Source organism: Eublepharis macularius, chromosome 2, assembly GCF_028583425.1.
Source record: "Eublepharis macularius isolate TG4126 chromosome 2, MPM_Emac_v1.0, whole genome shotgun sequence".
Classification (NCBI taxonomy): domain Eukaryota; kingdom Metazoa; phylum Chordata; class Lepidosauria; order Squamata; family Eublepharidae; genus Eublepharis; species Eublepharis macularius.
This window is the reverse complement of record NC_072791.1, coordinates 153,870,377-153,896,896: the sequence shown is the minus strand read 5'-3', so window position 1 is coordinate 153,896,896 and position 26,520 is coordinate 153,870,377. Positions and strand designations below refer to the sequence as shown.

The following is a 26,520-nucleotide window of genomic DNA, read 5'->3' as shown; positions in this document are numbered from 1 at the left end:
GTTTGCTGAAGAAAGGCCTGAGTGACCTTGAAGTGCTCTCCAATGAAGTCTGTGATACACATTCCCCTAGGCTTGTTACTTTTGCTTACTCAAATGCTCAGATGAGATGGCTAAACATTTCAGGTACTTCGGGCCATTGTCTGAATGATCTTTTAAAGCAGACTAAAAAGCTAGTTTCTTGCAGAAGTGTTGGCTCCTTATGGGAATGACAAGATCAGCATGACAGAGAAAGAATCCCATGCCAAGGCAGACAAACTAATTTCTGAGGATGGCAAATTGAGTCCTGAGAAAAGTAATGAGTCCTTCTCCGCATATGAAGAGTCATCCTTCGAATCTTATGATGAGTTTTGTTCAGATGAGGAATTCAGCTATGAGTCTGAAGAGTCATCTGAACAGTCTAGTGAGTCAAGTTCTTCTGAGTCCAGTTCTGAGTCGAGTTTCAAGTCTAACCAACTGAACTTGGAGTCAGATTCTGAGTCAAGGGATATAAGTCCTGAATCTAACAAGTCCTTTCAGTCACAAGTGTTCACTAAATTCCATAAAAACAACCAGAAAAAGAAAAGCAAATTGCGCCCTAAGAAGAAGGATTTTTCAGCCCACAAGCAGGCACTTCAAGATAAGAGAAATGGACTGCCAACTGGGGAGGAAAGTCTACCAGCTATGACAACTGAATTGCATACCAGCAAGTCCATTAAAAAGTCTTTTCCTGAGAACAGTGAAAAGTCTGAGACCCAAACTGGGAAGAATAAGCCTTGCCCAGAAAAGAACAAACAAGAGAATGAAAACTGGGAGAGCAATACAGGGAAGAAAAGACTTGCAAAGTTAAAAACGGAGTCTTGTTGCAGGGAGGGTAAACTCTATACCAGGAAGGAGAAACAACATAATGTTAAAGTGGAGATGCTGCATGCCAAGAATAAACTTCAGAAAGGAAAGGCTGATGACCACAGTGGAAAGTACGAGATGCAGATCAAAAAATCTCTGGCTGTGAAGAACAGGTTTTACACAAGATTTGAACATATTCAGAGATCAGAGCACAATGCCGGGAAGAAAGAATTACTTGATAAATCTGAATCAGGTATCAGATACTTGAGGTATACTAAGAGGAAAGTTTCACCATCCCTAAGACAATACAACCAGCCCGGGAAGACTAAGTGGCAATCTCCGAGGAGTAAATGGCAAGCTGGAAAGAACAGGACATATTTCCAGATGAATGAGCTACAGACTGAGACAAGCATGTTGCATGTAGAGAAAAGCAACATGGACATCCAGACAAGAGGACTGCTGTTCAGGAAGAACAAGACCAGTGTGCAGACAAAGGATCTACCTAAGGAGAGGAACAATATGGAGGTGAGAGAGTTGCATGCTGGGAAGAGTAAGATGAATGTCCAAAATAGTAAGTTGCTTAATGGAAAAGGTAACAAAGCAACTCTGAAGAGTCTTCATTGCAAAGAACTAACAACAGAGAGCAATAAGCCAGATTATTCATGGAAGATACCAGCTACTGTCTGGTTTGATCCAGAAGAAAGTGCAGCCAAATTGCTCTTTGAAACAGCACCATTCTCTGATAACCAAGCTCCTCTGCTAGGTAAGAGAAGATCATGTAGAGCAGCCCAGACTTTCAATGGAAAGCAGTTGGCAAACATCAAGGCCTGGAATAAAATATATCAATTGCATAACAGGAAGAATCTGCTTCCACATATCAATATGCAGTCTCAGAATGGAAAAAATTGTTCTCCATATTTAAATAACGAAATATTATCAAATACTGAGACTGAAATATTTAGCCCACCTGTCTTATCCTCCTGTTCGAGATGCTCTCCGTGCTGGTTCAAATGGTTTCCCAACAACCTCTGAAAATATGCATATTATTGGGTGTTTCAAAGTATAACTAGACCATAGCAAAGAGCTATTTAATAAAGGAGAGAGCTTTTCTTTTTCCATGTTTGTTCATAACTGGCAAGATAGATAGAAATTATTGGTTCAAGGGCAGCAATAGAAGACACAATACCTCAGAATGAGGTGGACAAGGACAGCTTGGGTGTTAAACCAGAGGTCCTTCTACTATATCCTACTTCTACTCTTTGTCCTTGATATCCATAGCACGGGCTACTCATATTATGCTGAATCCCACCTCTCTTGATTAAACTCCTTAGCAAAAGGTCATAAGCCTGTAGTCTTAGGCCAAATCACACACACATTTTCAAGCACATTTGAAATCACTAGGAAACCTTTTCTTGCTTCACCTTGTGCATATTACCACAAGCGATATTTCTTCTGCAATATCACCATTTCCCTTCAGCTAAGTGCAGGACATGGTTCTCATACCATGCTTACCCTGTATTGTAGCCCCTACTATGGTTTGAAATGAATGCAACCCAGTAATAACATGAATGGACAAATTGATATTACATAACGCCCCCCCCCCCCACACACTTTCTGCATTACTTTCCTAAAGCTGAATCCTTGCCAATTTCACATATTTGGTTCCTGCCCACCTCTATGCATGCAAAACAGTAATAGGTGCACATAGTAATACTTGAATTGCTTTTTTTAACTGACTAGGTGAATTGGACAAGGATTTTCCTGACTTGACTAGTTTAATCTGAGTCCAGAAAGGAAGAGAAAGAAGGAAATGTTGGGGGGGGGAGTAGATTGACAGGGCTTTCGCCCCCAAGTTGTTCATTTCAGTGAAGACTAGAGTGGAGGGTTGAGAAAGGTAGAAGATGAAAAAGGAAGATACATGATATAAGCTTAACGTATTTGCTTGTTATGCCTGCTAATAGTTAGTTACCCAAAAAATACACAACAGGGAAAAGAGGTAGGGAAAAGCCATTCTTAAATGTGTACAGCTTCATAGGGGGAGAATGGGGGGCTAAAATGTGCTTCAGGTGGAACATTTATGTTGACAGGTAATAGAAAAATTACAGGACGCTTGAAATGCAATTATAAATTCACCTTTTTGCATGGACCTCAATTAATTTAAAATCTGATACAAATACATTTAAAACTGCATTTTTGTCTTTTGTAGCATGCATGCTAGCAGTAAGAAAGGCTCAAAAACCTTTTAAAACTGCTTCCATGTGGAAGTTTTCTTTTGCTGTCCTCTTGAAACTGCAGCAGTTCTTTTGGGACTTCTACATGACCTCGATGATTGAATGGTCACCCTCCCGCCCTGGGTTTGCTGTGGCTGTGCTGAGAGTTTCCCCAAACCCATTTTGGTACGATCTTCCAGAAATATCTTATTCAAAGTAGAGCTGGGAAAAGACTGAATGGGAGGGGGTGGATTTCCACATCTCCATACCTATACCCAACACCATTTCTCACCACCAGTGGGCTTTTTGCTCACTTTGAGGGGTTTATTTATTAGTAGTAGACAAAGCATCCTAACACAATAGAAATCTGTCATTACTGATTTTTAAAAAGCAGCAAAATGTTTGCCAGAGATTGGAAGGGAAAGACGGTGAGCATGAGAGGAAAGCACAGGGAAACTCTTCATGCAGAAGCTCCATCGCTGCTTCAAAAGTCATCGCATTTCCAATGGCAATAAGAGTAAAACAGGGAATTGCCCAACTGCTTGCAGTTCTCATCCATAAAAATATTGATTCCCTTATTAATTGCATTAGAATCATGACCTAGATGATCAGTAGGAAAGAAGATTTCACTGCTAATTGAGTGCCTAAACATTTAAACAGTACATCATTTTATGGATAGTTGCCATTTGCCATTCAGCAAAGAGAAACAAAGCACAACAAAATTCAAAAGGAGATGTATCTTAATAATGGGCTCTTTTTTTATTCTGTAGTCTTCCTGAATTTACAATACTGTAAAAATTAGTGGTACATCACGTATACTAACTATTAATTATAATAACTGCATCTACAGTTTGACAAGAAAACCATAGATTGTTTTTCCCAGTGGTGAACAAGAACAGAAATGAAAACAAAAACTTCAATGGCAACTTTATGGACTATCTCATTTATTGCATTACAAGCTTGTGTAAGCACAAACAGGAATGACCAGTTTGACTATTTGCCAAAGCTATATGGGAGCAGGCAGGGCATCCCTCCTTAGTTGATGCCCCCACTTACCATGCCAAGGCCCTCACATTGGGGCACCCCAGTAAGTCCAAAAGACCATTCCAGACTGTCAGGGACACGGCCCAACAACAACTGGAGGCCACCTCCCCTCCCATGGCTCAGCTGACCAGTGGGGGTTTGGTTGATAAGCAGGGCTGTGTCAATCATGCCCCTGCAGCCCGGCTGGCCAGCAGGAATACACAGACAGGGCACAATGAGGGCCCAACTCAGCCAAGGGGTGGAGATCCATCCATGGAGCAGATTGCCTGGGAGGGGACAGCCTCCTAGCTGGGGAAAAGTGGAGGAAGCCTCTAAGGGGTGATTGGCCCAAGCAATCATAGATGGATCATGTCGAGACTGTGGGCCAAATGACATGTGATGAATGACATACGTTGGACATTTGTCAGCTTCCCTCAAGTTTTGATGGGAAATGTAGGCAGCTTGGCGGAATGTTGGACAAGTGACAGTTGAAAAGTCCATTGGACAGCAGTCGGAGAGCCAAGCTGCAAGACCGGGATGCCTACATTTCCCATCAAAACTTGAGGGAAGCTGACAAGTGTCCAACCTGTGTCATTCGTCACTTGTAGCTTGGCCCTGAGAGTGACTATTTAAATCCTCTCAGGCTCAGGCCAAGGAGGTGATGGTTGAAGCTGCTGCTGTTTCAGAGCCACACAAAGAGTGGGACAGAAGGGACAAACAGGGGGCACCCCAATGGGAGGAGTACCCTGGTGAGCACAACCCCCTCCCCTCCGCATCTGTGGGATCTAGAGGCCCAGGCTCCACCACCAGCTGGGAACCAGGAGGACACTCCAGCTGCCAGGCTCAACTCCTCCCTTCTGCTCTCCATTATACTGCTCAAGCACGCCAAGTCATATTTCTATGGCTGCCCTTCCCTGCAGTGGTCCAGCATGGCCCAAGCCTTTCACAGTATCCATCACTTATACTTAGCTTTCTACTGCATGCTATTATTTGCGATCTAAAAAAATTCTTCAGCAAGCTCATATGTTGAAAAAAGCCTACCTAACGCCTTCACTTGTCTTGTTAATTTTCAAAATATACCTCTTCTTCATATGTGAATAAAATGCCCAGGCCACTGATGGGACATGTGTTGGAAGAGAATGATCCAGCACTGTCCCTCTCCTCAAGTTTCAGAGGGGGACAAACCAAAGAGTTAGAAAGATAGAAAGGTCAGGGCACTCTGTTTACTGCTCTGACTGTCCTTTGATACGAAGATTGCTATTCTCAGGATTTCCTCCTCCTGACTTCCTCTCTCACCTCTTCTCTTCCTGGCATTGTTCCAGGCAACACTTCTCTCCTTCTCTTCCCTCCATCTTGGCAGCATAGATGCAGGCCTTCTCCTGGCATCCATGTCCCTCCTTAGACTAGATAGGTAGTTAGGATCTATCTCTCCTCCTTTCCTATCAGAGTATGGTGTTCCTGCAATAAAGAACTCTTATTTCTTTTCTAAATGTAAACCAAGTGTATGCTTTTATTATTTTCATTTCTGCACACACACCAGCCAGCAGAATGAGCTCACAACCACCTATAATTACGCTTCCTATGCCAAACGATAGACTCCGCTAATGGGCCAAGCATGGAATCCTTTAATTAGGTTTCTAGGGCCCACATAGCGATTTATTTATTAACATGTGTAAAGAGATGAATTTCTAAAACCAGAGGAGCCAGAGATCAGGCTGGCCTGCAAGTCATACCATCTGACCTGACATCTCTGCTCCTCAGTCCTAGATAGAGGGGGATAGGTGGGTGGGGAGTCCCTCCATGGTGAGAGAAGGACACTCCGTATATATTCAGAGAACATTCCATGTTATTATTACTTCACATAAATGAAGTAGGCTTATCACATAAATGAAGTACGCTTATCACATAAATGAAAAAGGCTTATCTGGGTCATTATAGTGCTTACACATTATGGGAAGCCAGTGACAAATATTAGTGTTACTTAAATGTCAGTGTGGACATCAGATGGATTTGCATTGCAGGGATGCTGATTTACAGTTTTATACATCCATTCAATTGCTAGATCATATAGAACACCACAAATTCCTTATAAATTGTACATGTATGTCAGAGATTGGGCCCAATATCTAGGTCCCAGTTACCGGCCTCACTGTGACACTTACTTGGACTTGGACAGACTTCCCCTCCCTCAACTTCTTTCCTGCTATTTTCCACCTTTGCTTCCAGCAGGACTATGGGCCCACCCTGTCTCAATTCAGCTAAGGGGAGGAGGCACAGACTGCCCAGTAAGCTGGTGTCACACAGAATTACAAACTGGCAAAGGGAGAAAATCTCATAATTGCCCAAGTAGGCTGCCACTAGTCCCTTTTAACCAGGGCTTTTTTTCAGCAGGAACGTGGGGGGGGGGGGGTCCAGAACCTCTTGAAAATGGTCACACGGCTGGTGGCCCCGCCCCCTGATCTCCAGACAGAGGGGAGTTTAGATTGCCACCAAGCAGCGTGGAGGGCAATCTAAACTCCCCTCTGCCTGGAGATCAGGGGGCGGGGCCACCAGCCATGTGCCCATTTTCTCTGAGAGCAACCCACTGAGTTCCACCACCTCTTTTCCCGAAAAAAAAGCCCTGCTTTTAACTATCCCAAAGGAGTAAAGGGGCAAAGCTCCAAAGCCTATAAGGGAATTAACAGACAAAAGTCTGCCTTGCAAAAGCAGTTTGCAAGCAGAGCTCACAAAACGAAATGTCGTTTTAGGTAGGTGGTTCACGAGCATTCACCAGGTGAGCTCAACAAATGATTTTATAACTTTGAGGCTTCACAGTCACAAAATCCACACAAAAGGAAAGTTTAATTATTTTATTAAGGTGCAAGGTTATCTAAAATCACAAGACAGAATGTGAGAGAATAAAACAAAAAAGCCTAAAGCAATAGGCACTATCTAATACATACCACAGTAGTTCATCAAAGGCAATTAAAGTTGGTATCAAACGTGTAAAAGCCACAGCTTTGGTCAAGAGGCAAAGAAGTTAGGCAGCACAGCAATCAAAGACACGGGAGCCTCAGCATCCCTTTAGTTCAAGCCAGAATTGAAGCAGGGGGCAAGTCTGTTTCTGAAACCCACCACGAGCTCGGACTCAATTTTTCAGTAACAAAATTTATGCCAGTTGAGACCAGAGTGACGTAGGCCTGAACTGCCAGTCGGGTCACTCACAACTGCTGACATCACCTGAGATATGAGTGTCTACATGAGGAGGGAGGGATGTGTCAAGTCAGCCGTCCTTGGCACACTCCTCAGTCCTGCAGGTGCGAATTGTTTGCCAATTAACTCAGGGAGAGCTCAGCTATGGAGACTTGACTAGGTACCAGCTAGAACGTCTTATCTCAAGGATAGAGGCTGTGAAAATGAAAGCAAAGCCAGTTTGGTGTAGTGATTAAGAGCGCGGGACTCTAATCTGGAGAGCCGGATCTGATTCCCCACTCCTCCACTTGAAGCCAGCTGGGAGACCTTGGGCTAGTCATGGCTCTCTGGAGCTCTCTCAGCCCCACCCACCTCACAGAGTGTTTTGTTGTGGGGATAATAACATACTTTGTAAGCTGCTCTGAGTGGGCATTAAGTTGTCCTGAAGGGTGATATATAAATTGAATGTTATTATTATTATTATTATTAGCAGAGAGAAACGAAGAGACCTCTGGGGGGAGAGGGGATGAAGAAGAAGAAAAAACCCTTTCTTAGCAAGAGGCAGAAAAGCCTCTGAACCAATATTTCAAAAAATAGCTGTGTGTACAAATTAAAACATAGCATTTCCCCTTTACAGCCTCATGCCCCTGACATCACAATTCTGGCCAAGCTTGCCATTGGCTGCAGCACATGTCCACCTAGAGAGAGAGAGATGTAAAAGGATGATGGAGAGACCCTACTGTCCTTTCCGATGCCCAGGATAGCCAGAGGCAGAGAGTGGGGCTCCCACAGGTATGAAGAGGCACAATTACTGAGACCAGGAGGCAGCCAGCATGTATTAGATAGAGCATCTCTCTATCTCCTGATGGAATCTGAACACTACAGCAAGAGGGTCAAGAAATAGAACCTGAAGAGAGGGTAGACTAAATCATTAGCCTTTAGGGATGCAGATGCAAAAAAATAGGATGTAGTGAGCCTAGAATTTCAAGATCAAAATCAGGAATTTGACTTTCATAGCTTTCGGGAAATGTATTTCATGACCTTGTTGAAATGGCAGTTCAGTGGTGAATGGCAGTAGGTCTAAGATATCTCCAAAGTAAATGCCTGAACCAACCCAGCATGTTCTCAATACCACCAAACCCTAAATACATTTACATAGAAGAAAACCTCATTGATTTCAATGGAATTTCCTTCCAAGTAAGTGCACTAAGGATCAGCTTATTATTATTCTTAGGAATTTCTGTGTTTTGTTCTTACAAAAATGCACAAATAAAATCCCACCATTTCTCTGCAGATTCAGAAAGGCTGGTGGCCCTGTTTTGTGACAGCATCAGTAACCTTAGTGGATAAGGCTTGTTAGATTTCCAGGTAGGGTTGCCAGCTCCAAGTTGGGAAATTCCTGGAAATCTGGGGATGAAACCTGGAGAAAGTGGGGTTTGGAGAGGGAAAGGACCTTGGCATGGCGTAATTCCATAGAGTCCACCCCCCAAAGTAGCCCCCATAGTAGCCATAATCTCTGTGGCCTGGAGATCAGTTGTAATTCTGGGAGATCTCCAGCCACTACCTGGAGGCTGGCAACCCTATTTCCAGGAGTTGCCTTGATAGTAAAAAAAAAAAGAAGAAGATTATTTTGTCCAGTATACAAGATATCTTTCATCCTGGACATAACATAAGCAGTAATAAAATTGTTCTCACTGCTGCTTCTTAATTAATTTCATATTCCCAAACTGAGCTATTGTCATCTGGGCACTGATGTTAGAATCTCACATCCCTTCCCTTCACCTCTCCTGTCATTGTCTACTGGTCTTAACTTCGGGCACTCTGATTTAAGCCCGTGGCTTCACTAAAGATGGACTTATTCCCTGCCTTGGATCAATAGGGAGAACAGCGAAATATAAATTATTTAGATAAATATATAAAAGAATTTATTTATTTACATTTCTACCTCATCCTTCTACTAAAATAATACTCAGTGCAGCTTACTGATTAATGTTTTTTAAAGTATTAAGATAATGCAAATATTTTACTCTTTAAAACAGCAAAAACAGGCAGGAGCAAAAAATCAGATAGCTACAGTGATAAAAGCAGTAATCAGCAGTGAATCAAAAAGATGAAGAGAAAAGATAACATATCAGATGATCAATGCAACTCAGCTACCAAGTGTTTTCTGGAATAAGGCCAAAAGTAAGGGGGGGGGATGAATTTCCTGGACAAGGAGTTTCAAAGTATGGAGGCCACAACTTAACGGACCCAGTCATGTCAGTTTAGTACGCATTGGTTCTCCGGGTGCAATGTCAGTTCAAAGAAGGAGATTTTATGTAACTGGTACATCTCCAGTTGTGTGCCTATGCAATGATGTGACCTGGGGAGCAACTGAGCTGATCCTGGAGGATGTGGTTTCTAGTTTTGCATGCTTATGCACATTCCTGTTTTTTTTTTAAGACAGTGAGCATAGCCCCTCCCTGTACAGTGCTCGTATCATGACATAATAATGCCTGTAAGTATGTAAATAAAAAATTAAAAGGCTAGTAGAGAAAATTGATAGATACTGTTGTTTCTGGTGACACTGTGGCTGATTTGAATGAAAATAAAGGAAACTGAAGCAGGGAGACCTACCCTTTTAATTTATTTATAGCATTTGTATTCTTGACTTTATTCCAAGGAGCTCAGTGTCATGTTTTTGCCTCACACATATCCTAAGAATTACGTTGGGTTGAGGGATATGGCCACCCTACGAGTTTTCTGGTTTTGTAAGCTTTAGAATCAGTTTCCCACTCTTCCACTACAAACAGTTTTAACACCAGTTCCTCTTAGCACAATGTCTAACTGCACTGAACTTGTATGGATACGACTGAATATAGGGCAGATTCAAGATGGATATCTGCTGCAGTGCAGATCTTGCTGCTTTAAGAGTGGTTGTACTTTGCATCATGTTGCATTAAATGGCCAGTGTTGACACTGGCTAGGGCAGCAACTGCCAAATTCTTTAATTGGAGAATTTGCTGCCAGAAGGTGTAGTGATGGTCACCACCACAGGTGGCTTAGAGGGGGATTAGATGGATTAATGGGAGACAGGTCCATCAATGGCTACTAGCCAAAATGGCTAAAGGGAACCTTTGTGTCTAAATGCAGTAATCTTCTGAACACTATTGTTAGGTGACAACATCAAGGGAAGACCTTCGCCCCTATGCTTTGTTTGTTGGCTTTAACTCAATGGGAATTTTGTAGTCATACAACTCCTACCTACAGTTGATGAGCAGTGGGTTGAGGTTCAGTGTTAACCTTTTAATCCACTGACAAACCGTGGAGGATTGTCAATAGTTACTACTAATTATACCAGATCTGGGACTAGTATAGCTGGAGCCATCTCTTCCTGTTATCTATCACATATTCACAGCTGTTTCCCAGAACTGTAGCTAAGCATTATTAAACGAGCTTGCCTTGTCTGGTATGAGACCCTGCCTAGGTTTCTAGTACATTTTTTTATTTTTTATATAAATATAATTTACATAAAATTTGAGAGAGAGAGAGAGAGAGAGAGAGAGAGAGAGAGAGAGAGAGAGAGAGAGAGAGAGAGAGAGCCAATGTTGAGATCTGGGATTTCAACTGATCTCCAAACTATAGAGATCAGTTTCCCTGGAGAAAATGCTGCTTTGGAGGATGGACCCTATGGCATTAAATTCTGCTAAGCGCCCTCCCCTCTCCAAACTCCACTCACCCCAGGGTCTACCTGCAAATCTCCAGCAATTTCCCAACATAGAGTTTGCAACCCTAATAGTTAGTTTCTTCTGACAGCCACTGAAGGAAACAACAACTTCACAATATTAACAGCTACATTTAAGGTCTTTCTGCATGACCAAAGCATAGTCAAACTACATTTTAGTAGCTTAAGACCTCAGGCTTCCCAACCAGCATGACTTTTGTCTCATCTGAGATATAAAATGGCAGCCAATGCAATTATTTTAAAACAGGCAAGATGTATTTCAATAGCCAGCCTCTAACAACCAGGCTGCTGCTTTCTGAACCAGCTGCAGTTTCTGGGTTGTCTTTGAGGGAAGCCCAACTCATAGTGCTTTGCGATAGTCCATCTCCATGGTTACGAAAGCATGGACCATCATTGTAATCCATGTACCAACAACCGTACTCTGTTCTCTCCAGATTTACAACTGGCCTCTGCGCAGCATAAACAGCACCATGGTCGATTACTACCAAGCACTGGGCATCCCACAAACTGCCTCTTCAGATGACATTAAAAAGTCGTAAGTAGCCCTTCCTCAGGTTTCCCCCCCTACATTCAGTAGTACCACTATATTATACAAAGAACTACAAAAGTTAAGCATTCTTTGCTGTTCTCATTTACCTATTGGAGGAGGGGGGTGAGGGAGACATAAAATGCAAATTTTATCTTATTCTTTGGCTGTGGGAACGACTTAGAATGACCAAAATTTTTACATTTATAGTGCAGCCTTGCACAGTTAACTCCAGTCTAAGCCCACTGATGTTAGAGGGCTTAAATTGGAGTAATCCTGCATAGGATTTCACTGTACATTTTACGTAAAATAATGTGTCTGTGTGGTACTACCTAGTGACAGTGACTATGACTGCTGTACTTTCATATTATATCTCCATTAAAAACCAGGTCATTATATGGGCATCTGGGTAACAACCCAAAAACTGGTGTGGTAGGAGGTCATTTATACAATGTTCTGTATTTGTTGTGCCTGGTTCCGATCTTAATGAATGTTTGGTTTTATAATATCTGTATGCCAATGTGCAATCTGTTCTTCATTTGGTTAATTAGATCAATTTCTATCCTGCTACTTCCCAAGGACTTAAGGTGGATAACAGCAGCTTACACCCACAATAAAATAAAATACTCATCATTACCACACACCTGCTTGGTGGCCACCAAAAACATCTATGTGCTTTTTCTATTTCAATGTGGTGCATAGATAGTACAGTTTAGAGGGGATCTCAAAGGTCATGATGGTATATAGGAGAGAAGACCATCAGACATATATAGGTATAAAGCTAGACAGGTCATTATAGCTAAAATTAAGCACCTGGAATTGTGCCTGGAGCGAGTACAGTCACTAGATCACTGATTCAAAGTGCTATCTGTGCCACCCTGTCAAGGAAGTACAGAGTAGTGTTCTGTATCAACTGATGTTTTCAAAAGATCAAGACCTGCCAAATAATAGAAAACGTTACAGTAGCCTAACCTTGAGGTTATGAAGATACATGTGATTGTTGGTTGTTGGGGGTTTTCCGGGCTGTATTGCCGTGGTCTTGGCATTGTAGTTCCTGACGTTTCGCCAGGCAATACAGCCCGGAAAACCCCCAACAACCATCGTTCTCCGGCCGCGAAAGCCTTCGACAATACATACATGTGATTGTTGCCATGCTAAACTAATTAATAATTTGATCAAGATGGGTAGCCGTGTTAGTCTGTCTGTAGCAGTAGAAAAGAGCAAGAGTCCAGTAGCACCTATAAGACTAATAAAATTTGTGGTAGGGTATCAGCTTTCGTGAGCCACAGCTCACTTCTTCAGATATCTTCAGATATTCATTTTGATCCATTTGTACCTTACAGAATTAATAGATTGTGGGGGGTTTGAACATGCAGCACAGCAAATCCAATATATACCCTGTCCCTAAATTAGAATAAAATTCTCCCCCTGGGTAAAGGCACTCCCTAATCTGAAAAGTGTCTGTGGGATTAGGAACATCCTCTCCAAATCTGATTAATTTTGCTCTTGAGGGATAAATATCTTAGTCTGAAGGCAAGGATCCCAGTGTGGGTTTTGTCAGGGTGAGATGATGCTTTATTTTAAAGGTAAGCCTACAATCAGGTTTCTTTCCCCTGGAATATTGCAGATACAGAAAAAATGCACTGAAATGGCACCCAGATAAAAACCCGGGGAATAAGGAATACGCTGAGAAGAGGTTCAAGGAGATAGCAGAAGCATATGAAGTGCTATCAGACAGTAAGAGATCAGTACCCTTCCTTCTTCTCCATTTGCTGCAGGGGTTCCAGAGTCTCTGATGTTTGAGCAGCTTCCTATATGTTTCCCTTCCCTATTTTGGACCAGCAGCATTTTCTGTTGCATAGATAAGCCTCACAAGCTCCTGCTCCCTCCGCTTTTAGATATTACTTCTACCGGTCGTGGAAGTGATGACTAGGCCTGCTTACAGCCCACCCTCTATAAAGTGCTATTCAACCTCCACCACATTCACATTGCCTCCCCTGAGCTTATTCTTTTGGCTTATTGCTAGGCTTTCCGTTTTTCACTCCCCCTTTCTCTTGATAAGAAGGGAGCAGAAACAGTGCTTCTAAATGTTTACTTAATCAAGAAGAACTTGATTAAAGTTCAGGATTAGTATCGTCCTTCTTTTCCCTTCCAGATTATAAACGTGATCTTTATGACCTCTATGGCATCGAAGGGCTTATAGGTGCAAGTATAGGTAAGTGCCAGATTCAAAGGAATGATTTGACGCAGGGGCACATTCTCCATGTCTGCATGGGATGCATTACATTCTTTAACTCTGGGTTGTTTTCATTGTTAGCATGTACAAACTAGCATGTTGGCATGTAGAAATTGCCAACCCTGATGAAGAATCAATTGGCTCAAAATATGGCTGATGGTATTTCTGTCTGGACTGATAAACTCTTCTCTGCACTCCTTACATGCTATTTTTGCTATAAATTTAATTTTGTGGCTTCCCTCTTGTTTGACCAAGATGGGGATTCCTCCCCCATCTAGGAGCCACCATTTCCTTTTGGCTCAGCAGCCCACTTTGGACAAAGGGATAATTGTTTGAAACAGATCCCTTCCTCCTTTGCCTTCTTTTCCCCCTTCCTGGAAGGCACCACGGCTTGTTGAAACTATGTGGCCTGAACATGGGTTTCTGATTTGTTTCTTGCAAGGAACCGATTATTATCAGAGCACAGGTGGGACACCTGACTTCACATTCACCTTTCGTAATGCAGATGAGGTCTTCAGGGATTTCTTTGGAGAACAAGATCCTTTCACAGAACTCTTTGGTATGTGCTAGCATATAGGAGGAAATGTAGAAAATACATGAAGTAGTCTGACTTTGATGCATCTAAATCTGGCCAATTGGCAGCAGCTCCCTCATATCTAGGCAAAGCACTAATATCATCTCTGGAGATGCCAGGGACAGAGTCTAGGACTTGTAGCATGTGCATGACTGTCAGCTATGGGCCCTACTCATCATTCTGTACAGCTCTAAGGCTGTTTCCTTTGTATCCGACTATTGTCATACTTGTGCTACACACTATCATACTTCTATCAAATGTCTAGGTTTACCCTGGTTCCCCTTTGGGTCTCCCCAAACTTGTTTTGGAGTAATCATTCCTAAAATATCATATCCAAAAAGAGTTGAGGAAAGTATAGACGGGGAAGAACAGATTCTGCACCTCCCTTCCCATCTGCTGTCCCACAGAAAACATTAGCAGGCTTTTTGGTATTAAAAAATATTGGTAGTATGTATTTTGCTGTACCAATGTATTTTTTTAATATGAAAAATCCTGCTAGTGGCCGTTTCCACACGTCTTACCTGCCTGCGGAACATCGTGCAAAAGACCCGGAAGACAATGTCTTCTCGTGTGAAATCGCACCAGGAAGAGGCTGTTATCCGGGAGTTTTGCATGAAATGAGGTTGGCCACTTGTAGGGCCATTTGGGAACTCCTTGGAGCTTCCACCTTTTTCCACCTGCTGAGATAAGGAGAAAAAGCATATCAGAAGTTGTTGCTACCTTTTATGGACTTCTCTCACCTTTCAAGATACCCGCTTTCCCTTGAATAGACGGCAACGCGGGGCTCCTCAACATTTGACTCATTTGGAGATTGTGGACATTTCACCTTATTAACAAGAGACTATATTCAGTGTTGAGAGAGTGTTTGGAGGCTATGGTCTGTTGTTTCCTGTATGTATATGTTGTTTCCTGTATTGATTCAGTATGATGGATTTTTGAATTGTATATATGTATATATTTGAATTTTGTAATTCACTGAGCACTTCTTATAAAACTGATTGTGAAATTATTGTTTATTAGGCATCATTAGATATCATTAGGATCATTTCCCCAAGTGTTTTTTTGTATTTTCCTAGGTTCACTGAATAAGCATTACTTATTCCATAATGCTGCAAGATGCCACAAGAAATAAATGATTTAAATAATGTGCCTTCAGCCCCCCAGAACTGCCATTTCCCCCTCAAACACAAGTGGGCTTTTGGGGACTTTAAACAAATTAGTAATCGACAGATTGTCTTGGCAACCAATTCAACCATGGGATCGCTCCCTAGTACTAAAGTGTTTTTAGTTAATGCTTGTGTGTGCATAGATTCAAAATATTTTATCTACATGGGTTCAAATTGTGTGCTTGAACTTGAACTTGAACTACTGGATCTTGTGGTTAGCCATGAACCTACTGAACAGCCCTATATTAGCAACTGTTTCAAACCCTTTAGGGACTGTAAGGCGATCTAAATTCCCCTCTGTCTGGAGATCAGGGGGCGGGGCCACCAGCCATGTGACCATTTTCGCCTAGGGTGATTTAAACTTTAAAAAAACTCCCCCTTTGTTCCAGCTGACCCAAAGTGACATCATTGTGCTGTCCTGGGAACCTGCATGCACTTTGTGAATGTGGTACCAGGGCACCACCTCCTGCCAGGAGTTGCCCCCTGTGCTGGCAACCCACTGAGTTCCACCACCTCTTTTCCCAGAAAAAAAAACCTGATCTCAACTATTATTGCTTGGATTATATTGTGCATTGTTATGTTAACAGTCACTTTTATTGTCAGAACACGTCTAATAAGTCTGCTCCCTGTTTTCCAGATGACTTGCCCCCATTTGTAGATCAGGATAACAATATGTCTCAGCTGATCATGCCCGGAGGTGTCACCTACTCCTATTGCTCCTATACATCTCCGGGTCAGACAGGTAAGGAGATGCACTCCCCAATACCTTGCAGCTTTGAGTATTCTGAGCAATTCAGTGACAATCTACCTCACACTATTTGTCCATGTCCATAGCAGGCATTGCCAGAAACCATTGTCTGTGATTTTCTGCCTAGGGTTCCCGCGAACGTGCGCTCTGCGCTACGGCACAGGAATTGTTACAACTCAGCGCAGAGCTGAGAAGCCCCAGCGCACGGAAGGTGCTGGGCGCTGGAGGAGGAGCCGCAGCAGGCGCCCGCATGGCCTTTCCCCAGCCCCTCGCCAGGCTCAGGGGAAAGAGCCATGGCAGGCGCCCGCGCAGCCGTTCCCCAGCCCCTCGCCAGGCTCGGGGGAAACAACCGCAGCAGGTGCCCATGCAGCCATTCCCCAGCCCATCGCCGGGCTCGGTGGGGGGGGGGGGAGAGCCACGGCAGGCACCCAGGCAGCCTTTCCCCGGCCTCTCACTGGACTCTGGAAGAGGAGCTGCAGCAGGCACCCGCACAGCCTTTCCCCAGCCCCTCGCCGGGCTCTGGGGGAAGAGCCACGGCAGGCGCCCACACAGCCTTTCCCCGGCCCCTCGCCAGGCTCTGGAGGAGGCACCGCAGCACCTGCGCAGCCTTTCCCCGGCCCCTCACCAGGCTCAGAGGAAAGAGCCGTGGCAGGCGCCTGCATGGCCTTTCCCCAGCCCCTCACTGGGCTCTGGAAGAGGAGCCATGGCAGGTGCCCGCGCAGCCTTTCCCCAGCCCCTCGCCGGGCTCTGGGGGAAGAGCCATGGCAGGTGCCTGCACAGCCTTTCCCTGGCCCCTCGCCGGGCTCTGGGGGAAGAGCCATGGCAGGTGCCCGCACGGCCTTTCCCCGGCCCCTCGCTGGGCTCTGGAGGAGGAGCCATGGCAGGTGCCCGTGCAGCCTTTCCCCAGCCCCTCGCCGGGCTCTGGGGGAAGAGCCATGGCAGGTGCCCGCACGGCCTTTCCCTGGCCCCTCGCTGGGCTCTGGAGGAGGAGCCATGGCAGGTGCCCGCACAGCCTTTCCCCAGCCCCTCGCCGGGCTCTGGGGGAAGAGCCATGGCAGGTGCCCGCACGACCTTTCCCGGCCCCTCGCTGGGCTCTGGAGGAGGAGCCATGGCAGGTGCCCGCACAGCCTTTCCCCAGCCCCTCGCCGGGCTCTGGGGGAAGAGCATTGGCAGGCGCCCGCACGCCTTTCCTGGCCCCTCGCTGGGCTCTGGAAGAGGAGCCATGGCAGGTGCCCGCGCAGCCTTTCCCCAGCCCCTCGCCGGGCTCTGGGGGAAGAGCCGTGGCAGGCGCCCGTGTGGCCTTTCCCAGGCCCCTCATTGGGCTCTGGAGGAGGCGCTGCGGCAGCCGCCCACACAGTCTTTCCCCGGCCCCTCAGAGAAAAGAGCTGCGGCAGGCATCCGCGCGGCCTTACCCAGGCCTGTTGCCGGGTGTGGAAGAGGAGCCACGGTGGGCATCCCCAAGGCCTTTCGCCAGCCCGCCAAGCATCCTCTCTGGCCCAGTGCTGGAGGAAAAGGTGGCAGAGGCAGGCACCCATGCTATTTCTCACCAGCCCACCAAGCAGCCTCTCTGGCCCAGCGCAGGTGCTGGAGGAGGAGATGGCGGTGGTGTTTCACACTCCTAGGGTTGCCAGCTCCAGGTAGGGAAATACTCTTTTTTTTGTGTGTAAATTCATGACTAAGGAAATCTATTTTACATGCACACAAAAAATTGACTTCCTAGTCACAAAGACTTGCATAGCAAGGAAAATTCATGACAGAGCTAGGGTCTGAATCTGGAAAGTTTACACGGGCTGGTAAGACAGGCTGTCCTCTAGTTAAATTACTCCATGGAGAGTGGGGAGCTTCGTCCTCAGTTTTAGCAGTATTTTTGTACATCAATAGCATTCTGCTTATATCTTCAGGGGAGAATAGATCATTGCAATATAGTGTAATAAAACAGAATGGCAAGCAAGGAGAAGGCAGGCCTTCAGTGCTGACTTTACGCTTTATGACTTGGGCCGATTCCAGATGGCCCCCCGCCTCGCGAAACGTCGTGCGTCGTCGCGCAGAAAACGCGAAATATCGCGTTTTCTCGCGCGAGTTTTGCACGATGTCGCGCAAAACTCGCGCGAGAAAACGCGATATTTCGCGTTTTCTGCGCGACGACGCGCGACGTTTCGCGACGTTTCACGAGGCGGGGGGCCGTCTGGAATCGGCCTTGATTTCATTTCAAAGATTCCATGACCAGAACTCAGAAAGAGAAAAGGAAAGAGTTTTAAAGCCATGAAGCCTCTAGGGTGACTAAAGGCCAGTTCTAGGCTGTTCCAATGAGCAGCTCTCAGCTGGACGCTAAATAGGTGCTCCCCCTGCAACTTCAGCCAGCTTCCTTCTTCTTTCTGCAGACCTGGCCACAGAAGAAACAGGAGATGCAAATAGACAGAGCAGAGGTAGAGGGAGGGATGGCTGCACATCACATTCTGTTTAGGATTTGCTTGTGGGCAAAGAGGAACCCTTATTGAAGCTCATCTGCCTGACGTTGCCCAAAATGCAAAGAAAACTGGCAATACACTGATGCATGTGGAAAGAAATGGTGTCTGAGCCATTTGCAGGCGTGCTCACAACACCTTTTTATATAAAACATAGAAGGGAACAGCCAGAGAGTGAGTCCATTGCGGGGCTGGATGATGCACAATTCTTCTTCTCCGAAGATCCAGAGGAGTTAGCCGTGTTAGTCTGTAGTTGCAAAATAGTAAAGAGTCCAGTAGCATCTTTAAGACTAACCAACTTTATTGAGGCATAAGCTTTTGAGAACCACATGCCTAAGTGGGTGTCATCAACATATTGATGGCACCCAATACCAATGCCTCAGACAACCTAAATCAAAAGTATTTTAATCAAATGGATTCTGGTTTTCGAAAAGGCGCGCTCACAACTTGCAAGTTGCTGCTCACAAATTGGATTTCTGGCTCACAACACTGCACCGCTTAGAGGGAACATTTTCTGCTGCTTCTTTTTTTGGCCTTAGCGTCTTCTGGTTTTGTCAGTTCATAATACCTCATCTCTGCTTTTCAAAAGTATGAAGAGCATTCACTCCCATTAAATTTATACCTGCCTGCTTCTTTTGCTGTGACTCATAGCTCAGGAATGCCTCTACAGTCTGGTTGGGATTCTTGGGTACTGTTTTAGTTGTACATCTCTGCTGTCCTCCTGTTTTCTAGAATTCTTCACTACCTTTGGCCCTGGCGCAGAACTGGGAATTGGCTACCGTTCTGTTTCCACAACTACCAAGTACCTCAATGGCAAGCGGATAACTACCAGGAGGTGAGGGGACAGGATGAATCCAGTGACACTGGTTGCTGTGTTTCACAATCACACTGCAAGTGTGGCCTCTCTCATCCGTGGTCTATAGGATGGCAGAGTCTAAAAGCTAGAAGAGACTGCTTGGGTCATCTGGAACAGCCTTCCCTTTCCCAATGGAAAAAGATACCTGGGCATTATTTAAAGCTTCCTCCATCCACTCCCAGTCTTTTCCTGACAAGTGTGCAAGGGAAATGGTTCTCTGGCCTCCAATTGTTGAATTCCTATGACATGAAATTTCACATAGAAGTCTTATACCAATTAGTATTTAAAATGAAATGTAATATGAATGTAAAGCCTACAGTGGCTAGGTCTCTTCTGCATTCTGCCTCTCAGCTGCAGTTACATTCAGCATAAACAGTGGGAGAGAAGCTATGAATACTGCTTATACCACACTAAGAGAGAAAATTCTTCCTAATGTTTAATGATAGTAGTAGCTAATATTTAGTGATAGATAAAAAGGTGAATGTGATTTTGGGAGGCATCAACAGAAGTGAAGTGTCCAGATTATGTAAAGTGATGGTAGCACTTTACTCTGGTATACTTTACCTCATTTGGAGTACTGTGTTCAAATGTGGGCACCACAGTTTAAGAAGGATGTTGACAAGCTGGAACTTGTCCAAAGGACTACATAGATGGTGAGGGATCTATAGACCCAGTGCTATGAGAAATGTTGAAGGAGTTGGGTATATTTAGCCTGGAGAGGGGATGACTAAGAGGTGATATGATTGTCATCTTCAAATATTTGAAGGGCTGTCACATAAAGGAAGGAGTGGAGTTGTTTTCTGTTGCCCCAGAGGGTCAGGCCAGAACCAACGTTAAAATTAAACCAAAAAAAGTTTTTGGCTAAACATTAGGAAGAACTTCCTGACCGTTAGAAAGTTTCCTCAGTGGAACAGGCTGTCTTGGGAGGTGGTGGGCTCTCCTTCTTTGGAGGTTTTAAAGCATTAATCTGTCAGTAATGCTAGTTCTATGACTCAGTATGAACTTAGGCAGATCATGAGAGTCATGGAAGGAGTGAGCCAGTGATCAGCACTTGTTACCCTCTCTTTTATGTCCAGGGCAATGCCAATAGCCGCACTGGGGTCAGAAAGGAATTTTCCTCCAGGCTAGATTGGCTAGAGATCCTGGAGGTTTTTTCCATCCTCTGGGCATAGGGCAGGGGACACTGGAATGGGGGGAAGGATAGCTGTGAATTTCCCACATTCTACAGGGGTTGGACTACAGTACCCTTGGAGTGTCTTCCAGCTCTGTTTCTGTGATTTAACATAAAGCTACTTCCTATTGTTTTGGTCTTGTTCCTCCATTTCCTTCAGAAAGCTTTAAAGAAATATTTTAAAAGTGTCAGCATGTTTCCCCCCTCCCATTTTTAATCTTTTTGATCTGTCTGAATATCTTTAAACATGTCCCCCAGAAGATTTGTATCCAAGACCCAGTAACACCTTGCAGATTGTTTTTGAAGCTTTGCCCTTTTTTGTAACCTCTAGTGACCAGAGTGAAACACCATATTGCAAATGGGACCTTATCAATGTAGATAGAGTGTAACACCTTACATTTGTACTTGTTAAATTTCATTTTGTTCTTTCTGCTCATCTTTCTGTTTCTGAGATACTTCTGAATCTGTAACATCTCTAGAATGTTTGCAGCCCCTTTCCATTTCCTATCATTTACAACTATGTTAATTGTTCTTTTCACCGGTACTAGTACTGAATGATACCCAGCACTGATGCTCAAAGAGTAATTCTTACCTATGACCCTTTTAATGCTATCATTTAGAAGTATTTTAAATTTCACAATCAATTTATTTCTAGAGATTTGTAGCCTGGCCCGATCCTATGATCGAAGAACTGTAAAGTACTAAATAATAACCCTACTGAAATAAGTTCATAATCATTACATTAAAAATCTTCATCCTACATCTCTTGAACTATAACTATCAAAAGCTAGCACATAATGGTAGGTCTTTCAGTGTTTCTGAACAATGCTGGAGTTAGGACTATGTGATAAGCTTCTCAAGTGAGGGAGTTCTATAGCATGTGTGTGTTTCATGAAGAATGCTTCTGTGTAAATATGTGGGGAGTATAGGGCATGCTTGGCTGATGGGAATGCAGCGTGGCAGGTGCTTCACATCCTGCAGTTGGGAAAACTGTTCGAACATTTTTGCAGAATTCTTGAGAATGGACAAGAGAGAGTGGAGATTGATGAAGATGGGGCGCTCAAAGTGGCAGATGTGCATGGTAAGAAACAGAGCTTCAGGGAGCATGAGAGAAGAGCAAACAGACACCCAAGTGTGGCAGAAGAGGCCAGTCCAGAAAGGGTTTGGGCATCTTTACCTCAAGGTGGACTAACTCTTGAGCAACTGCTGTTCCTTCTTCCCTTTCCTGGTTTGACAATTATGCCTGGACTAGGGTGATCCCTGGAGTGAGGAAAGCAGGGATACAGTATGTTGGGCATGGGCTTAATTTAGTTAGTACATGTTTCTTCACCACCACACTATTTTAGAGGAGACGTCTAATGGAGCCAGGCTCCCCTCTCACACTGAATGTGGCCCTTGGATCAGGATTGTTGATGTGTCACTGATTAGGGAAATCTCTCTGTTTCATGCTGCTTCTTTTCAGATTCCAAGGAATCCTCACATCCTCTCATACTTACTTAAATTCCACTGCTACAAATTTGGCGGTGCTCTATTGAGGAAAAAATACCAGACCTTCTTTAGATGCAGTGGGAGTGGGCCTGCAGTATGTGGCTGCAGGGAATGGGGGCTTTCCATGTTTGCTGTCTTCTTATTTCTTTGCTTTCTTCTCCAGACCTTGGAAGCAGCATGAAGGCCAGGGTGGAACACTTCAGGCACGAACAACCAGAGATCCTGAGCTCTACAACTGACATTCTAACTCCACCACGCTCACAGAGCGCTGAGTCCGCTATTGCCTTCCCCGAGGATGAAGACAAGGACCTGCATAGAGCCATGGCCTACAGTCTGTCTGAGATGGAGAATGTGGGGCAGCACCAAGTCAACTCCTATGGCCCAAAGAAGAGAAGAGGCAGCACTTGGCGGGCCCACAAAAGAATATCAGGACCCAATGAGGAAGTGGGTGGTCCTTTGGTCCCTCAAACCATGGCCATCAGAGCTAAAAGTCCAGGTGGGGGTGACAACAAGAAGGGGACAGAGGACAAGCTGGCTGAAGGACCAAAGGCAGGAGGCAGCACAGAAGCACCGAGGAGTCAGCTTGTACATGAGGAGAATGACTCTGCCCCTAGAGACATCCGATATGTCTTTCCTGCCCGCAGAGATAGGGAATCTATCATGTGCATCATTCTCTGAGCTTCAAAATACAACACAAAAGCAATGAGTGTCCAATAAAGGTCGCAGTCTGGCTGTTAGTCTCCACAGTTGTGTTATTCATCGGGGAACAGCAGGTTTGCCTGTGGGTTTGGAGCAGCAGGAACCATCAGGCTCAGTTGCATGTAATTTGAATAAATTATTCACATCTCAGAATTTTACTTTTCTAAGAGTAGAAATATAGATGCCTCCCCTAGTAGAAATTGTGAAAGCAGAAGAATCATCAAACTAGGAAAGAGCAGAGGAGCTTGTAGTTGCTTCATATATGGCAAGGAATCAGTACGACTGGAAGCATTGCATAGTTTATAAGGCTGATCAGAACTGGAGGGATCAAAAGCACTAGTTGAACTTCCTGCCACAAATCAGAACTAGCCACTTAACAGTTCCTTCCCAAATCAGCCCACTGTACCACAAACAGCACACAGGGTGAATACTTCTTAAAAACTCAAACAAGTGAGTCCAGGAGTCTAAGTCCAGACCCTGGAAAGACTTCCACAAAAATGGCTTAGTTAAGTTCAGAAGGGAAAATTCCATTAAGATGTGGCTTCTCTTGTTACTGTAGTGGAGAAATTCTGGATTCTCTGCAAATACTTCTTTTAGAGTCTAAATTTGGCAGTGGACTCCAGTTAAAACACATTGAACAAAAGTTTATACCTCATGTGTGTTCAGGTCATGAGCACAATGAGATTAATTGCTGCTCCAAAGAATAACAATGCAGGAGATCAGGCCTAGATGAAAGCCACACCCTCTGACCCAGATGCATGGGTTAAGATATTTCAAGGGGGGTAGGGGAGAGAGATGTTTTGCACATGTGCAAAGGTTCAGAATCAGCCTGTAAATTAAGAGAAATACAGTCCGATCGAATTATTATATAGATAGGTGATATATCACATCAGCAAAACACTAACCTGTTGAACAAGTCGATTTACATCTTATTCTCCCATGTATCCTGGAATTAAAATAATAGTGTCTGAAAGCTAGGGCTAAGGGGTTGTTCTGCTTTTTGCAGTGGACACACATGCAGACTGATGCTTCACTTCATGAGCTCTGCAACTGAATCTTGTAACAAATTCACTATGGAGCTGCACTTTGAAGAACCCATTCTAGAGTCAGCTAAGTCCTGCCCGGTGTGCTGCCAGAAAGCTCCATAGATTCTAGGGCAGACTCTGCTATCACATCATCTCAAGAATGCCTACACTTTCATTTGTTTAAAAACAAGCAAGTCCCCAGCTTTCATAATTGCAACAAAAATGAACACACATTTGCCAGGCTCTTAACCAGGATACTGGTGCTATGCAGTGTAGAGCATCTGACTGGCCCTTCCACTAGATTTACCCAGGCAATCACTTAGCGTGGCAGAGGTGGAGGGGGGCATCCAGTACTGTTGCCACCCACCTGTAGCATTAGGGTCTGCCACAGCAAGCCCACCCAAGTAGGCAGTTCATAGAGAACAACCTCCTTCCCTTCCTCCGTCAGAGGTGTATAGGCTGGGCTTCCAGAGTTGTTTTGCCTCCCAATCTGCCCTGTTGGGGAGTGCAGGACAGCAGCAAGCCACAACCTGGCCCCCAGCAAAGATGGCATGAGTGAATGTGGCTGCCCTGTGATTTGTGGGAGTGGAGGGGAGGAGAGCAGCATCCCCAGGGTTTGGGGAAGGTAGCAACATCATTTTCCAAATCTTTGGACTGGCCCTATAGAACACTCACATTCCACATACTCATTTGTATTTGTGAATACATGGAAATGTAATTGAAGCGTATTTATATGTAAGTCAATTCAATATTAAGTTTAGTATTAATCGGAATAAAGAAGAAAAGATGGTGCTGGGGGAGCGGAAATCAGGCAGCTTTAAAGCTGTCTTAGTGATCAGATGAGCAGCTTTCCCTCATCCTTTGTTTCTGTAACAGCATGAAGTTGCTCACCTAGCAGCTCCTCAAGGCCTGGATACCATGAGCAGTCCACATGCTACCAAAAGCCTGGCAGGCGTAGCAAGTTCTTCAGCAGCAGTGCCAGAATGTGCTGAGTCACTGCAGCTGGCAACTCCCACCCATTCATCCTGCTTGCTCTTTCCTTAAGTTTCTATATCATATCTCAGTCTTGTTACTACCCACCAGCTTCAAGCAGTCACTTTTCTTGTACTTTTTCAGCTGAGTTGCTACTATGCCTTCTCTGCTATATCATGTAACTAGTCACCCCCACCTCTTGCATTTTTTTGATGTAAACACAATTTCTCTAACATGAAATGGGTCTCAAACCTATGAGGACACCCTCTTTTACTTGGTATATGAGATTCATCAGAGCTGTTTGCAGTTTGCTGGTAGTGAGAGAAAGACACTGAATATTTAAAAGCTATATCCCTACTATTTCTTATTCAGTTTCAGGGATGGGCACTTGCACTCAAAATAAGTTCTGGGGCTCAACTGTGATAAGCCTTGGCTCAAAAGTGAAACCATTTGGGAGTTCTCCTGACCTGATTCTGACATTTTATTTATTTATACCCTGCCTTTCTCCCCATGGGGGGACATCACATCACGTTTTCTTGGCAGACTTTTGTTATGAGGTGGTTTGGCATTCCCCTGTCTTTACCCTCAGGAAACTGGGTACTCATTTTACCGACCTCGGAAGGATGGAAGGCGGAGTCAACCATGATCCGGCTCCCTGAACCCAGCTTCCACCAGGATCGAACTCAGGTTGTGAGCAGAGCTTGGGCTGCAGTACTGCAGGTTACCACTCTGTGCATTGTGATGTGACGTTCCCCCGTGGGTCAGTAATGACTCGGTGCTTGCACAAGGGACTACCTTTACCTTTTCCCCCTCCCCAATGGGGACCCATAGCAACTTACGTTCTCCTCCCTTCCATTTTATTCTCACATCAACTCTGTGAGGTAGGTTAGCCTGAGTGTGTGTGTGACCCAAGATGACCCAGTAAGCTTCCATAACAGAGTGAGTGTCCCAGATCCTAGTCTAACCACTACATCACCCTGCCTGGTCATCTGCTGCCACACTTTGAAGTGCAAGGATTTCTGCTGTTCAGGATTTCAGTTGTGCAAGTGGACAGAAGTGTCAGAGAGCAACAGTTTAGCCACCCCACCCCACCAATCAATCATCTCATCTACTCACTGCAGAGAACGAGAAGCCCTCGCTGTAGGCAGAAGCCCTGAACGTTGGGATGGGGATTTTTTATGCTGGGAATATCGCATCCATGTTACTGTAATGAATAGGTGTCCCTCTATTCTGATTAGCTTCAGTCACGAAGTCATAAATTTTAGTCATACTTCAGTCATACAATTTTAGATTTATGTTTTGCACTTTAAAATTGGTCATGAATGAAATTCGCTGCCTGGATTCCATGTTTCGAAAAGGCCGTGGGAGCATTCACCAGCAGGATGGGGGGGGGGCTACAGCCCGAGCCACTGGCCTGTCCAGGGATCTCCCTCACCGCGTCGATGATGCCAAACGCTGTGGCCGCTTTTAACGCGGTCCTGTCTAGACACTGCAGCGGGCGCCTGCGAGGAAATTCTTGTTCAGCGCTGCGGAGGCTGCGCGTCTCGACGCAGGCCCAGGCCGCCCAGCCCAGGGAATTCCACCGAAGCATTAACCAGCTGCCGCCCGTGGTTGCTGTGCCTTACCTCATCCGTTCAAAAGGCA

General features: G+C 44.8%; 1 protein-coding gene across 1 annotated transcript; it reads left to right on the top strand.

Annotated features, from left to right (window-relative positions):
- The first annotated feature begins 219 nt into the window (after positions 1-219).
- LOC129323550 (uncharacterized) lies at positions 220-22,858 on the top strand. Its single transcript, XM_054970085.1, has 9 exons — positions 220-1,347; positions 11,385-11,485; positions 13,104-13,264; positions 13,632-13,691; positions 14,155-14,271; positions 16,090-16,194; positions 19,398-19,500; positions 21,703-21,773; positions 22,344-22,858. Exons 1-9 carry the CDS (start codon positions 220-222, stop codon positions 22,856-22,858), a joined length of 2,361 nt encoding a protein of 786 aa, XP_054826060.1.
- The last annotated feature ends 3,662 nt before the right edge of the window (positions 22,859-26,520 follow it).

What these genes read in the sequence shown, in the direction of transcription:
- LOC129323550 (XM_054970085.1), top strand. Translation starts at nt 220, where the DNA reads ATGACAGAGAAAGAATCCCATGCCAAGGCAGACAAACTAATTTCTGAG. An exon ending in AAGCGGATAACTACCAGGAG is followed by an intron (nt 19,501 to 21,702) that starts GTGAGGGGACAG and finishes ACATTTTTGCAG; the next exon opens with AATTCTTGAGAATGGACAAG. An exon ending in CAAAGTGGCAGATGTGCATG is followed by an intron (nt 21,774 to 22,343) that starts GTAAGAAACAGA and finishes TTTCTTCTCCAG; the next exon opens with ACCTTGGAAGCAGCATGAAG.